General features: G+C 41.1%; 1 protein-coding gene across 4 annotated transcripts in view; it reads left to right on the top strand.

Annotated features, from left to right (window-relative positions):
- GRM7 (glutamate metabotropic receptor 7) overlaps positions 1-14,992 on the top strand; it is a 313,281-nt gene that overhangs the window by 183,234 nt on the left and 115,055 nt on the right. For all 4 annotated transcript variants that reach the window (XM_072876291.1, XM_072876292.1, XM_072876290.1 and 1 more), the window contains exon 5: positions 11,207-11,347. In XM_072876291.1, the coding sequence (XP_072732392.1) occupies positions 11,207-11,347 (141 nt within the window). The remainder of the gene's footprint in view (positions 1-11,206; positions 11,348-14,992) is intronic.

Below are 14,992 nucleotides of genomic sequence, written 5' to 3'. Positions count from 1 at the left end.
AAAAATCAAGGAAGTAATTTCTTTTTTTTTAAAGACTTCAAGAAAAAAAGGAAGGGAAGAATGCAATGGAGTTTTCAGGTAATATTTTCTTAGGGATGTTATCTCAAGGGCAATTTGAAAATAAGATCGGTAGCCTATATAGCAGTTTAAACTGAGGCATGACTTTGCTGTGCACAGCCAATTATATCAAATCCCCCGGTGCTGTGCATGGGTGGCCTCTGTTGTGCAGTTTGTGTGCTGGCTCCACCTGACTGCAGCTTGCAGCTCAGGCTTGCAAGTGTCTGCCATGTGTACGGTTTAAATGATGGCTCCGCAGAAAAGAGGCATCATGTTAAACAGCATTTTGAAAGAGCATTGTTACTTTCATCTCGCCAGTGTTACCATGTCAACAGTAAAAAAAATATGGCAACTCTTGATGTCTGGTTTGGGGGGTCTGTGTGTCTATCAGAATGGGTCTGTGAGCGTGCATATAAATTTTAGGATACACAAATATATTTACACATGCTGTAATTATTCCTGTTGACATGGTAACACTTCAGCGAGGCACACTCAAATATATACAGAGAAAGAAAGAAAATTAACTCTTTATATTGAAGGAATTGCATGCGGTATAAGGAAATAATGCCCGAAACCCAGAGAACCCTGCCGCCTGGGGCTCGGGCCATGGCCGTCCCAGTGGGTGGGGGGGAAGGAGCAGCCCCTCGTGCTCCCCTCCCACGCGGCAGAAGCCAGGTACGTCTCAGCCTCCGTCGGTACGTGTCTCTTATTCTCCCACTCCCACCGCAGGCAGGAGGAGGACGGGCTTTGATTTCCTTTCATGTTTTGTTTGCTGGGAAAGTATAACAATGCGACCGAGCATTGATTTGGTTTTTGCAAGTTAATTTTAAGTACGTGTGCCAGAACGGCACAGCTGAGGTGTGTGTATTGACCACTGCTGGCGTTATTTATGACTTTATGGCTCAGAATTTAGGTCGTGTATCACAGGATGATGGAAGATTATCTTTTATGTAGCACTGCTGTTGGTCCTGTTCTTGGCTCGTCTGCTGAACTGGAGCACGTGTACAGCGGTGGTGCGGGCTGCGATCGTCCGAGCGGTCAGGGTGCTCTGGGAGGCTGCGGTGCTTAACCTCAGCCATCCTCTGCAGCCGCGCCGGGCAGCGGCTGCAGCCTCTCCTCCTTGGGCAGCTCTGACCTTCCGTTTCATTTATTTTGGCATGTTCATTATGTGTGCTGATAGATTTTTATTTTTAATTATTGTTAATTATAACCTGTTGAACGTATTGAAGGGTTATTCCGGTTGCTGCATTACAATGTAGAGGGATTTCTGTATTTTTATCCTCATTTTAAATTATGCAAGCAGATGACTTGAGTTTAAATGCTTTTAAGGATACGCAATGTGCATTTTGTCTGCTGCTGCTATCAAAGGGAGGAAAACCACTCTCATGTTCTGCATTTAGACCTTCTGTATCTCTGATTTTACTGCTCTGCATTATTAAAATGAAACAGGCCATCTGTGGAGCAGCTTCTCCCATTTAGTCAAAAAGGGTGGGAAGGAAGAACTCGGAAAACCAGTGGGAAGAAGACATCAATGCATACAAAGGGATGTAGTGAAATAGTTCACTGCAAATGAAAAACTGAAATAACAGCTCAGAACTGGGGGGTAAGTATTGTTAATAGGAGAGAGTGATGTGCGTCCTGACCTGTGGGCCTGACTTGCTACTGCTTTGCTCCATGTCCCTGGGTGACACTGTTTAACTCCACTTGAGTTTTACTGCTGCCAGATGAGATTAATGCAGAGCCTGATCTATTTTTCAGTAAAGCAGAAAGCAACAGATCATTTCAAGAAGAGTGGGTATGCAAGTGAGAGGGAAAGCAAGCTATTAACTAAGTTGCCTTGTGATATGTATTTTAAAAAAAAAAAAAAAGCTTTTGGCTCATCTTCAGGTATGAGGAAGAAAAAGAGTACTTCATGGATAAGGTCCTGGCAAGACAAGTAGCCCATTTCCAATAACTGGGCAGCAGGAAAGGATGAATTACTGGGGGAGACATCCTGCTTCTGGATGTATTTTTAAATCTCTTGTGTTTGGCCTGATTTGGGTGATAATCTTTACAGCAGATACAGATCCTCACTCGCAAGAGTAGGCTTATGTGAGCAGTGTTTCTCTCTTGGCTGGGACTCTGCATATTGCAATTCATAAAAAATTATTCATTCCAGCAGCAGGAGTCATTTGAATAAGAAGTGGAGTATTCAGCTGAAAGGAGAGCACCATATGCATTAAGCAACCCAGGTGACTTATACCAGTGTCAACCTAGAAAGTCCCTTTGTGGCTGAAAATGCAACAATCTTACGCGTTATAAAGTCTGCAGTTGTTTGGGGGAAGAGGAGCACAAGCCTTCTTCATCTTCTGCCCCGTAATAACCCTCTTGATGTTCTGAGGCGTGGATTTGGTCTTTTTGTTGTTCATAAAGAAAACGGTGGGTCCCTCTGGGTTAGAACATCAGCCTCCTGCTCGGGCAAGAGGATGATCCTGATGTCATCCAGAAGACCATGGCAGCAAGAGAAACCAGGGATGGGGACGAGCTCCTTGTTGTGTGTGTCCAGTGCCTGCTGCAACAGGAAAATCTCATCCTCAGCTGAGGCCTCTAGCTGGTATGGCAATAAAAATAACAAATAGGAGAAATAAATTTAGGGGTTTCTACTGTTTATATTGATATAAATGGGAGCTCTGTGAAAGTGAGAAGTGCCTGAGGGAAATAAAATGTAGAATAATGAATAATAATATACTTCTGTATTAACCTTTCTATTACAGCACTGGCTAGACACCACCTAGGTCATGATCTCATTGCCGTGGCAGCTGTATAATTTTATAAAAGTGATAACGATGATACTTAGCCAATATATATCTATTTCCATAATAGAAGCTTTATAGCTTAAAATCCCAGATTTGCCCTAAGTATGGCAAGCTGAATTTCCTTTGTACGTGCTTTATATCAAGCTTTATATAAGAAGTCAAATGTGACATCAACTAAAATACCCTTTTTCACTGTTATAATCGGCAACTATTAAAAAAAGAAAACAACTGCAAAGCATTTTTATGGCATGAAGGAAGTTAATAAAATCACTTAATATTATGGCCTTTTTATTGAGTAAGAAGGTCAAGAAAGTATCTGTAGACTATCTTAACGGCTCCATAATAGTGTGTAGTGTGTGGCTTGGGCAACATAAAAAAAACCTGAAAAAAGGCTAGCTGTCTTAAAATTGATCTTATCATTCCACACTTAATGCTTTTATCCCAGATTTAATGTCAGTAAATTAAACTATTTTGGAAAATCAGAAAATTATTTGAGTAGCTGCTTTCAACTCACTTGGCATCAGTAATCATAGTAAGTGATGATTTACTAGCTGGGTAAATAAAATTTGTATAATTAGCAATCATTAGTGTGGACATACTTTGGACAAAATAGAGAAGAATAAAAATATCATAAACTGATAAAAATCACTACTCGTATGAAGCTGGGTCAATATGTTGTATTTGCTCACAAGCCACATGGGCTGAGAATGAAAACACTTTAGGCACATGAGAGATTCAGTAGGTCAACAACTTTGTGTTTTAATAGGCTTAATTATTTTCCTTATTAAATAACTCCAGAGCCCTCGAAGTCACTGCTGACACATGAAATAGATGCTTCACAGCGTGTGCTAGTGATTTGGTAAACAAGAAGTGACAGAAGTCTCTCTCAAAAAATATCTGGTTCAATCATGCCGACAGCACATTATCATTGTGGACCTTCATGAGCCGCCCGCCCGCAGCTCACCTCCTGAGATACTGGAAATTTCACTTGGCTGCTGCTGATTTCACTGGTGCCAGTTCAGCATTGGATCCCCTATTCTAATCCCTCTCTTTTCCTAGGGGATTGCTCTTTTTTGGGTACCTCCCTGCCCTCCTGCACAGCTATCTTTCTCGTCTGCAGCCTGTCCTTTCCCTATCGGTGTGTGCTGGACGCCTTCCCCATGATAAATGCCTCCTCTGTGAACCTGCCTTTCTTTCCCTCTGTAATGCAGCTGACCATGGCAAACCGCATCGTTAGTCTTGGAGCCTGGTTTATCCTCCAAAGCACGTATAATTCCCTCGGCCATCTCTGCCAGGGAAGCTGAGCGTTATGCTTTCAGGCAGAAAATGGGCGACGTGTAAGATCAAATGGAAGGAGAGATGCAAGATTAATGTTAGAAATAAATCATTTGGGGGTTTTTTTGGGTGTAAAAAGCAACCACAAGTCAGCAAGGCTCATTTTCTGGTTGAGAATCGAGCCGCTCTTCTAAGCATCCTCGGCTCTGCGGCACTGTGTCATCCTTCTTCCTCAGTGATGCCCTGGCCTGGGAGGGCCTGAGAGGGGTTTCTGAGAGTGGAGGGGGAGGCTGGAGGGCTGTGAGTGTTTCCTGGGGCAGGGCTGGATGCTGTGCTGGCACTCCTCTGTCCAGATGACTGACCATAAACGGTGCAGAATAAAATGCCCAGATGAAATTTGACATGCAGAGCCTGACTCCAGCCAGCTGGGGATGAGACACTCCCATCCTCCCCCAGTAATTTCTAATTTCAGTCACTTAAGCACTGCTGCGAACTCCTGTCCTGGTCAAAGGCGTGCTTAGGCTGGCACCGTGAGTATCCCGCTGAGCGAAGCAGGGAAACAACCAGAAGTGCTCAGGTTTTGGTGGCATCACAGCCGAGTGACACGCGTCCCTCCCTGCCTGCACTTCACCAGCCCTCCGTAGCGCTTGGCATCTGGTCCCTTTCCCCTACTCGCTGCCCCCCCCCCCCCCTTATTTTTTTAAACTCTGTTTCATCTCTATGTAGTTAATTTATATATTAATCCTGGGGTGGAAAATAAATGAACCCATTAGGTAGTATCATCTCTCTATGTGTAAGAATAATGATTTAATCAAATCACAGTGATTTAAAGTAATAAGAGATTTATTTTAATTTGTAAAATCTCATAAAATAACTATCTATATCTCTTAGAGGTATTTGCTGAAAAAAGTAATTTTCTTAAGTATGATATATGGGGAACATTGGGAAATCACTAAATCTTGTCACGCAAGTGTAGTACTTGGCCATGTACAAGGGTAAGAAGTGATTATTCCTACTTTTACATTTAAGCATCCAGCTTTTTTTGGTTGGTTCATCTAATTCCCTGAGCCCCTGAACCCAAAACTCTTATGTTTAGCACTATGTATGCAAGTTGTCTTAATGTCTTTGGTTCAAAAAGATTAAACTTAAGCACAGGCTTAAGTCTGTCATTATTACAGAGAACGCATTTGCCTGTATTTCAACTTTAGTGTTTATGAACTATATTAATTTTTTAAAAAAGTATCTAAAATTAGATATGCATTTCAGACTTCCCTCTGACTCAAACCCACTGACATAGATAGGACTGCTTGTGTTTGCAGGACAGCTTTGTGGTACATGGGAAGCGTAGAAATAGTTGTGACTGATAAGAGATTTAAGACAGAATTTATGTTTTGTAGATTTTTGAGACAATTGCAAGCACTGGCTTTTTCCAAGAGTTAACAAATTACAGTTCAGTCTGAATCCGGTGAAAAGTTACCTAATGTTGCTAATGTTAATCCTGCTGTGATTTCAGGAGTTCCTTCACTCTACACCAACCTGCAAAGGTGACATACCTTTTGCAGTGTGTAACCACGTATTTTTGTCACGTGTGATCAACAATGGAACAAGTGGTGGAGAAGCTCCTATTCATGGACCATTCTTCATTTGCCTCTTCAGAAAAGGAGCTGCCCATCGCCACACACCACTGCCCAGGGGCTTGTACACCTTTTGCCCAGCTCTGTGGTTTGTGGCATTTTGCACCGCTGTCTCCTAAGCAGGTGCTTGTGCCCCTCTCAGTTGTGCTCACGCCTCAGGAGGAGCTCGGGAGAGTCCGAGAACTGCTATAGTCATGGCTATTAAATAAACTCATGTGACATAAATCCTTACGCATTAGCTCACAATATTTGCATGGCACTAATCTTTGCATAGATCCATCATAGCTTTATGATTAGTGTTCAAAATACAATAATACTGAAGATATGTAACTACTTGACTGTACAAACTGTTCTTTAATAGGAATTTAAATCATGAAACTCATCGTGGGATTTCCTAAAGTCCGCTGACAAGGTTGGTTGCATGGTAGCAGTATCACCACACTAGCAAATGATCAGCTTTTGCTGAGAATTGAGTATTTGGGTTTTACTTTACTTATTAGCCATGCATCTAATGTGAAGTCTAAAAATAGTAAGATCTTTAAATTGATCCTATTTTCTCTTAATTGAAAAATACATTTTTCCTCTAGGTTTCCTTTTTTTTAAAGTTGCTTTAAAGTACATCTAGCACAATTACCCTTCTGAAAATAATGGTGGGAAAAAAATGAAATGGTGATGATTTGTTGGCTCAAATCACAGAGCAGCAAGTGTGGTGTGTATTCAGTTCAGCCAGTGTATTTCAGACAGTCATAATAACTTCTCTGACAGTGTTCTTGGGAATGATATAGGGAAAAAACAGAAAACCCCCCATTCTAGGAGCAGTGAGGTTACACTGAGCATTCTTTACTAATCTTTAAATTGGATGAAAATCTCGTCTACTGTGAACTGGCACAATTCCATTAATTCAGTGGAGGTGCACAGGTTTACACCAGACGATATGAAACACCCTAGGCTTTCTCCTCTGGTGTATCGTACCCCAGCTGTGCATGTGTGCCAGCACTTTGTGTAAAAGTTGTAAGTATTTCTCAAATAAAAAATGACGCCTGTGAGCACGCTCCTGGCCTTCCTCCTATGGAGCAATGTAGGACTCTTTCCACTTACTCCGTCCTGGCTATGGGGGACTTTTCTTGGTCCTAAGTATGTAGGGAAGGAGGGCAGTTCGCAAAGGTGATGCCTTCTGGAAGCCTTCTCCAGGATTTTGGCTACGTGGGAGCAGTAGCGCTGTGATCTGCAACGCAGCCAGAAGCAGCCAGTGGGTGCACGGTGCTTCTGCCCAGTAAGGAATGAACAGAACTTTGGCCTGCTACTTAACTCCATCCCTCTGTCAGTCAGTCGCTTGCCTGCTTGTCTGGACCAATAGAAAATAATGATAAAAAATGTACACTCTTTAATAGGGATCTATATTCCTTCTTGAGAATGCAGGGGGATCATTAAAAAAATCAATGAGAATGTTGTTATTTGTTATTAAATCTGTAAATGTTTAGAGTAATTCTTATGGAATTCTATTACAGTTTTATCAAGACTTATTGATTTTATCTTATTAAGTTACAGAGTACTTTTCCCAGAGGTCAGTTAGTTTGGCACATTAGTAAGGTATACTGTTTCTCTTTCTGAGCCATATATATGTTGCAGATCTTATGACTTAATATTCCCTTTGAAATGCTTTTTTAATTATGAGGAAAACTAATACACACGGGTTTACAGGAAAACAGGTTTAGCTTGTATGTACCTAAAAATCTAAGAGTATTTTCTAAATTTTCTTCTGACCTAGACACATTAATATTTTCCTTAGGAAATTTCAGCTCAAGAAGTTCAGAAATTGTGCAGTCCTTTTCTAGAGACTGTGCACAGAAACATCCCTAAGTCACTGATTTGTTGTTAATTAAGCAGAACAGCTGTGGCAGGAGAGTTTTATTAAGTGATTTCCCTAAAACATGGGAAACCCAGGTTAAGTCCCTGCCTTAGCATAAATACAGCAGGAGGGGACTGGGAGTCTCTGCCGTCACAGATCGGCTCTTTTCCTGCGGCTTCGTGCAGATTTGTTCTGGAAAGTTTTCATTTCAAGCTGCAAAAAACACGTTAAGGGCTGGACGAGCCATACTGAGTATATGGAGTTGACTCAAATATTCAATAGTACTTAAATACATCACTGAGGTTTTCTCCTATCCCATCTTGGTGGTTTGCTTGCAGGTTTCCATGATTTGATTGCAGTCCTTCAGGTGCTGCCTTCCAACTAGACAGCACGGCATTAAGTTGGTATGGCTTGTTGCGTAGGGTTTGTCATCATTCTGAAGCATCCTGATGTACTTGTTGCAGGAGAGACCTACACATATTTTCTAGCGAGGCTGCAGGTAAAATTTTAATTTGCTTGCAGGCTGTTTCTGGAAGACTCCAATACTTATTTTTCCAGTTTGATTTTTGGAGACGATGTACATTGTGTCTTATGAGCAGTGGGCTTTGGATGCTGAGTTATGAACAGTAGACTCAGAATTAGGAAAATATATATTATAGTTCGGTCAATAGTACACAAAGCTAATACAAGGAGACAGATTGACCCCACTCCTAATCTTCTTTCTTATTTGTAAACATCTGTTTACATGCTGTCTATTTTTATCCCATAGTGGATGGATTGCTATGCTAATTTAACGATGCCATGTTTTTTTCCCTCTGACTCAATTTCATTGTATGGAGGGCCAGATTGAGTCAATTTACCCACCTCTTTCAGTGAGAGAAATTGTTGGCTATGGTGCAAGGAACTTTTTTCTCTCTTTCAATGGAATAGATATTTACTGTCATTTCTAACTACAAAATCAAAAGGAGCCATGTGATCATGCAATACAGAGAGATGGTTTAGTATCTATAAGAGCTTGCTGCTTCTGTGCTTCCACCCTCTTCTGCAATGCTAGTACAAGCTGTAAAGCCAAGTAAAGGGACAAAATAGATATTCTGAGATTTGCATCTTCAATGGATTTGCACTTTTCGGATGCCAGATAATTTACTTCTGAGCTTCTCAGTGCGCAACCAGCATTTTTCAAGTCCTCTTTACGATTGATCTGCTTTATCCAAGTTTCAGATTTGCATAGTCTGAATAGCTCAACAACCTTCTTAGTGAAAGGAAAAACTCTTTCATAACCTGAACTTGAACTGGGATTGCAGTTCTGGAAGGTTACATGGAAGGTTACATGAAAAATACTGAATCTAAACTGTCTCCGTAAGCAAAAGCTCTGATGTTGCTCCTTACAGGCTAAAGACAGATAAATAAAAAGCCTTAGGAAAACTACTTGGCACTAGTAACAGTGGTGAATGTCCTGCTATTCGAATATGCTTGTTATAAGACTGATATAACTCTCTGAAGAGAATGGGCACAGCCCGCTTACTTCACAGGAACTGTCAGATTTGGGAAGGCCTGTAAAACTAAGCAGGGAATTCAGCTGCCAGGAGTCTGTAACCTGGCTAAAAGGGTGGAACAATGATTGCCTGGTTTTCTGGCACCTCTGGTGCACAGGTGATAAACCTTTTCCATGTTCTATGCCAAGAATACTTGGCTGTGTCACTCCATGTACTCTTCCTTCTGAACAGATGAGAGAATACAGCTTCTGCCGGCTACAAAAACAAAAAAAAAAGACAAGAAAAAAGGACAAAAGACTTCACGTATGAGCACGTAGTCGTGCTCTAATATATTTGTCCTCATGCAATCTTTCATTTGCCAAGCAAAACCGAAAGTATACTGGGATAGTAATAAAATAAAAATGTCGTTGTGGGAGGGCGGTGATCCCTGCTCGTCCCTGCTCTCGTGCTCCTGAGGACACAGCGCTGTCTGTCAGGAGCAGCTTTACCCCGGCCGGGACGGGTGCTGACTCGAGTCTGTTGTCACACGTGCTCTCGTGGGAGCTTTGGTCATTGCAGTAACAAAGGTCAGATTTCTGCAGCTGTACTAGCACTTAGGATATCTGTCCATTGATTTGCAATTATTTGCATGCACAAAGCTTTCCTTAGGCTCTAAGGAGTTACCTCGACTTTGAAAGAGAAAAACGGAGAGAAGACTGCCTAAATACAGCAAAGTGAAGCAGTAGTGTGCAGGGCAGTTAGTAATGTGATGTTCCTTTTGGTCTAAAATTACCATTGCTTATTGGGAAAGTAAGTATTTGTTCCAGAGTTCTGTATTGTATTGTGAGAAAAATCCATTAAAAGGAGCACGATCTTTGAAGGGATATTGTCTGAGCTGTTAAAGGATATTTGTCTCGGTTTTAAACTATAGAGTTGGAAAACTTGATAGAGAAAATCCCTACACTGTAGCACATCTAACTTGTTATCAGAATTTAATAAACGGTATAATTTTGTAGTACAGTTTTAATTCTTTTTATTTGCCCTCCTGGTTTGTAAGCCTTTAGCCTAAACCTTTTCTTTAATTGCTATACGTATACACATATATATGTATATACACACACACATAATATATACATACATATATACAGTGATATACATTTCTGCAAAAAAATAAAGCAAGCCAAAGCAAGATATGTTTCTTTTCTGGCAAGTTGGTGAGGTGCTACAGAGAGATATAATATGGTTAAGAGCCACATGAAAACTATGAACTAGTCCCTGCTACACAACGATTCAATAGTTGTTATGTGGTTTCTTTCAGTGAATACAAAGGACTATGTGTTTTGAAAAAAAAAAAAAACAACTCAGGGGCTTTGGATATCTTTACTGAACTTCAACTCAGCTCTTAAAAGATTATCATTTTTTCCCTTTAATACTGAGTTGTATGTCACTTTTACTCTTGCAGCGCTGCAAGCTGTTTGTGGCTACAGGGCTTCAGTAACAAACTGAATCTCACAGGTCTAAGGAAGGAAACCTTCCCCCCACCCCGCTTCAGCATGTCTAATCCAAGCGTCTGGTAGATCGCGGTGATTCACAGTTACCTCTTAGAAGTTTCGCTCTCTAAGTTTATCCGTACCTTTGTGAAAGGACATTAAGGGAAAAATACATGCTGCGAAAACAGTAAGGTGCACTGATAATGGCCAGTTTAGTCAGATGAAACTGCCTTCTCTGGAGGTCTGGAGAGGTTAATTACAAAATTAGTTGTATTGAGCTCAGCCTAATACCAGCTGCACCATATCATTTATTTTCATTCCTTATCGGTATATATCTAATCCATGCTTTTTGCTTATAACTCTTTTTTTTATATTAATCTCTGTTTTACATATATCTTACCAAGCTTTATACCTCGCAGTTAGTAGCAGAGTAATTTACTTGCAGGATGCAGTTGATTAGATAAAATGTGCAACAGACTTCCTCTCTTACCACGGTCATCTCATGTGGATAGAGATGTGAACGTGCGCTGGATATTGAAGAAGATATAAACAGAGTATTTGTTTTTCAGGCTGCAGTCCTTCCCATGCAGTATGAGCTAGACTTCAGCTTTCTACCTGTCTCCTTCTCCAGGGTTCGATGCCTATTTTACCTCCCGCACCCTGGAGAACAACAGAAGGAACGTGTGGTTTGCAGAGTACTGGGAGGAGAACTTCAACTGCAAGTTAACCATCAGTGGGTCAAAGAAGGAAGACACAGACCGTAAATGCACAGGTAACTTCATTCACTTCACCCTCCTCGTGCTGCTGGATGTGGGCTGCAGAGGAGTGACTGCACAGCTGATGTAAGGAAGCTTGGCTGGAGACAGATAGAAAAAATAAACTGAATTTTTGTAGGTTGTAGAGAAAATGGAACAGCAGCATCAGCCTTGCAGGACAAGAGAAGCAGATGGAAAGAGTAAAATTTCTTTTTACTCTTCTGTTTCTTCCTTTCTTCTATTTCTTCCTTTTTCTGGCTGTCCATCCAGCAGGAAAACCAGTATTTTCCATGGGACCCAGAAGTACTTTTGATTGAGTGCAGCGTGGCTTGGGGGTCTTTTGTTAGTTTGTTTTAGATGGAGAATATTTCCACAACTTGTGCCTTGTCACCCATCTGCACATCACAAATTGGCCACCTACTGTGTCGAAGCACCATCTGCCCACAGTCATATACTAACCCTGTGTGTTTGAATTTAACTTTTGAGGGAAATGCACCTGTAGGAAAGTATTAGCACAGAGTGAAATGTTTTCATTTTAGGTAGCACAAAATTGTGGATCAGATTTTTGTTCTCACTAATGTTATTTAAGAAATTGGGGTTAAATAAATTTTTGCAGCCTCAACTCAGTGTGTAGAAAACACCGTCTGCCTTTGTGACTGAGGTTCCTGACCTTTAGAAGCATCTTGTTTGACCTCTGTTATTTTCTGGTGGCTGACAGATTCACTCCTCTTTTCCTTTTCTGAGGTACTGCCCACCATTTGAAATATCATATTTTCCAGGAATTCCGGTTTCTGATCACATGGAGATTCAAGGAATTATTTTTAGTTACAGAAATGCCCAGGTAATGGTGGGGGTGATTTTGTTTTTAACTGAGTTATGTACTTCTCAGCACAACCACTGTCATGATGCAGGGTGATACAGTTCATTAAACTTGAAGAGTTTATTTTGAAAGGAAATGATGGGTGAGACGCGTGTTCTTGGAGTCATTCAGACATGGGCCTGGTGATCCATAGGGACAATAGCAGCATTGCCAGTTTAATGATCTTCTGCTGAATTAAGGTATTAGATTGAGGGTACCTGTCTAGAAAAAATATTTCTAAAACTCCAAAATGTAGGGAGTCTGCCCTCAAACTGCCAGGTCCCTAGCGAGCCTGTGTTTGTGGCGTCAGTGTCTGTAGTGTGGGCTTGGGACATTTGCTCAGGGCTTAAATGCGGTGGATAAGCTTCAGCCAGGACGTATCTCCTGTGATACAGACTGTAAAGCCAGTAACGCCGTTTGACGTCCGCCTTGCCCTTGTCTCCCTTTGCCTTTCCCTCCCTCTCCTTTTAATTTTTCACAGCAGCAGTTTAAATGTGTTATGTTGAATAATTGCCTTGAATTTTGATCAAAGAAAATTAGTTCATAGGAGGATATGTTTTACTTTGATTGAAAATTGATGAAAACTTTCCATATTTCATATCATCTGCTTTTGGTTTCAATTCATGGATGGGAGTAGGAGTGTTGTGCGTAGAAACAGTGCAGTTACCGCTGGGAATACACTGCTGTTAAATTTGGCATTTGGAATCTCCCCCGAAGGCTGGAATTTGACTAAAAATTGCTAAAAGATCTTTAGCATAATTTCTAAAAGTGTCTTATCACCCTTATAGTTTATGCCATTATTTTATAACAATTGCTCACAGCCTGTGCTTTCTGATGTGAACGTAAAAATGGCGTTCTGCCGTCCCTCGGCATAGATTCAGCAGAAACATTTATTTTTGATGGCTAACTTACCCTATCGAACTGAAATACCACATTATAGCTCGATATTGTACCAAATGACATGCCCTGACATCTTCCTTCCCTCGTCTACAAACTGAAGTAAATTGTGCATCAGAAAAAGCATTAGCTTTGAATTATATTGCTAGTATGAGAGTCTTAATGTCCCACTGATGTAATAATATTATGAATGATCATCATCATTATTTTAAAATTTGATTGGTAATTTGTAATGCAGCGAGGTACTAGGCTACAGGCCATCGGTTTCTGACAGCAATAGTGCTCCTGAGCACCGGCAAGAGGTGTGGGAGGCTCGTGCTCCAAATCGAGATGCTTGCACGTGGCAGGGAGCAGCTCAGGGCTCGTGGCCACAGGCTGCGATCAGGAAGAAAAGCTTCTCCAAGAAGGCACCCTGTGGCATGTTACCTTTTCGTATCACAACTTTCTGAAATACTTCTATATGCAGAACTTCTGCATTAGTCATTTATATTTATTTAAGCATGAAAAATTTTCCCTGATTGGGATGGATAAGATGTAGAATGAGAAAATGAAAATACATTTATGAAAATGAAAATACACCTTATTTCTAGATAAGATTAAATACAATACATTACTGTAATTAATAGTGCTGTTTCTAGCGATTGACTTACTTTGGCATGGTTCAGGGCAAGATCCAGTGCTGCTAAGTTGTACTGCTGCCAAGGACACCTATATTGTTGTGCAGATAATTTCTGCTGGGATGCAGGCCATTTCAAAGCAGTACATACGGCAGAAACAGCCGAGTCCCTTGCTTTTCCCCAGAGAAGAGAGGGATCGGATCCTCATGCAGAAGTGGTGTAACTTCCTTCAGGTGCTGCCTTCTGTGCTTGCCCAGGCCCTGGAGCTGCTGCCTCTACCCTTGAAGGGATACCGTGGTTTGCTTTTGAGGACACTTCGTCAAACTATATGGGGGATCTAATGTAATCACTGAAACAGTGTGATAGTAAGAAGCATTGGTTTTAGTTCATTGTTTTATTTCTTGCTGCTTACATTTAAGAATATTGGAGAGATTCACTTCAGTCATAACAGGCCGCGTCAGGTTAATGTAGGAATATTTTCGAAAAAAGTAGTTTGCGGTACCATGCATTATGGTAAAAATGTGCTTTTATAGGAAAGGATTAACAGAAGAAAACAACTGTCTTTGCAGAAGAGAATAGTACTGTAGTTCATAGCCGTGATTCTGCAAAGGGAGCCGTGCTGAATGCTCTGCCCACATCACGTTATATGCGGAGATGGGGTCTGGGCTCTGATTGTGAGCTCATCTGAAGATATTCTCCTGTACAAAACCACACTGTACTGATACTGCCGGTGCCGTGAGATTTAGGGAGTTAGAATTAACAGATGATAAAACAAGTGTTTTGTGTATATATTGACGTGAGCCAGGTTGTTCTTAAGTTTCAAAGTGATTATTGAAATCAAATATACAGTGCTGAATCTTAAATAGTCTTGCACTGTACCACCTCTGTGCAGACAGCCGCGGTGTGCCTGCAGGTTGCTCTGCTAACAGCAAGCATCGGTGTGGTCTCCCCATGGGTGCTCCCGTTCCAACAGTAACATCTCCACCTGTGCTCACCTGCAGCAGAAAGAGGCGTGCGCCAAAGAGAAGGGCAAGTACTTCGAATACACAGAGGCATCCCCTATACCGAGAGCGCCTGCATTTTTAATGACCTGCCTCCTTGGCGGGTAACACTACCTGAAAAAGAAATTGCAACACTTGACTGTTTTCACTTATTAAACATAGCTTTTAATTCAGATAGCCTTATACTCAAGGAGACTTAATGAAGTGATATAAGGGTGATGTCACCTTGGATGTCATTTATCAGAATGTAGATTACTCAGAGAGCTTTTCTAATTATCTGCAAGTGTA

The sequence above is a fragment of the Ciconia boyciana genome, chromosome 11, assembly GCF_034638445.1.
Source record: "Ciconia boyciana chromosome 11, ASM3463844v1, whole genome shotgun sequence".
In the NCBI taxonomy this organism is placed as follows: domain Eukaryota; kingdom Metazoa; phylum Chordata; class Aves; order Ciconiiformes; family Ciconiidae; genus Ciconia; species Ciconia boyciana.
Note: the sequence above shows the minus strand (reverse complement) of the source record. Positions and strands in the feature narration are given on the sequence as shown.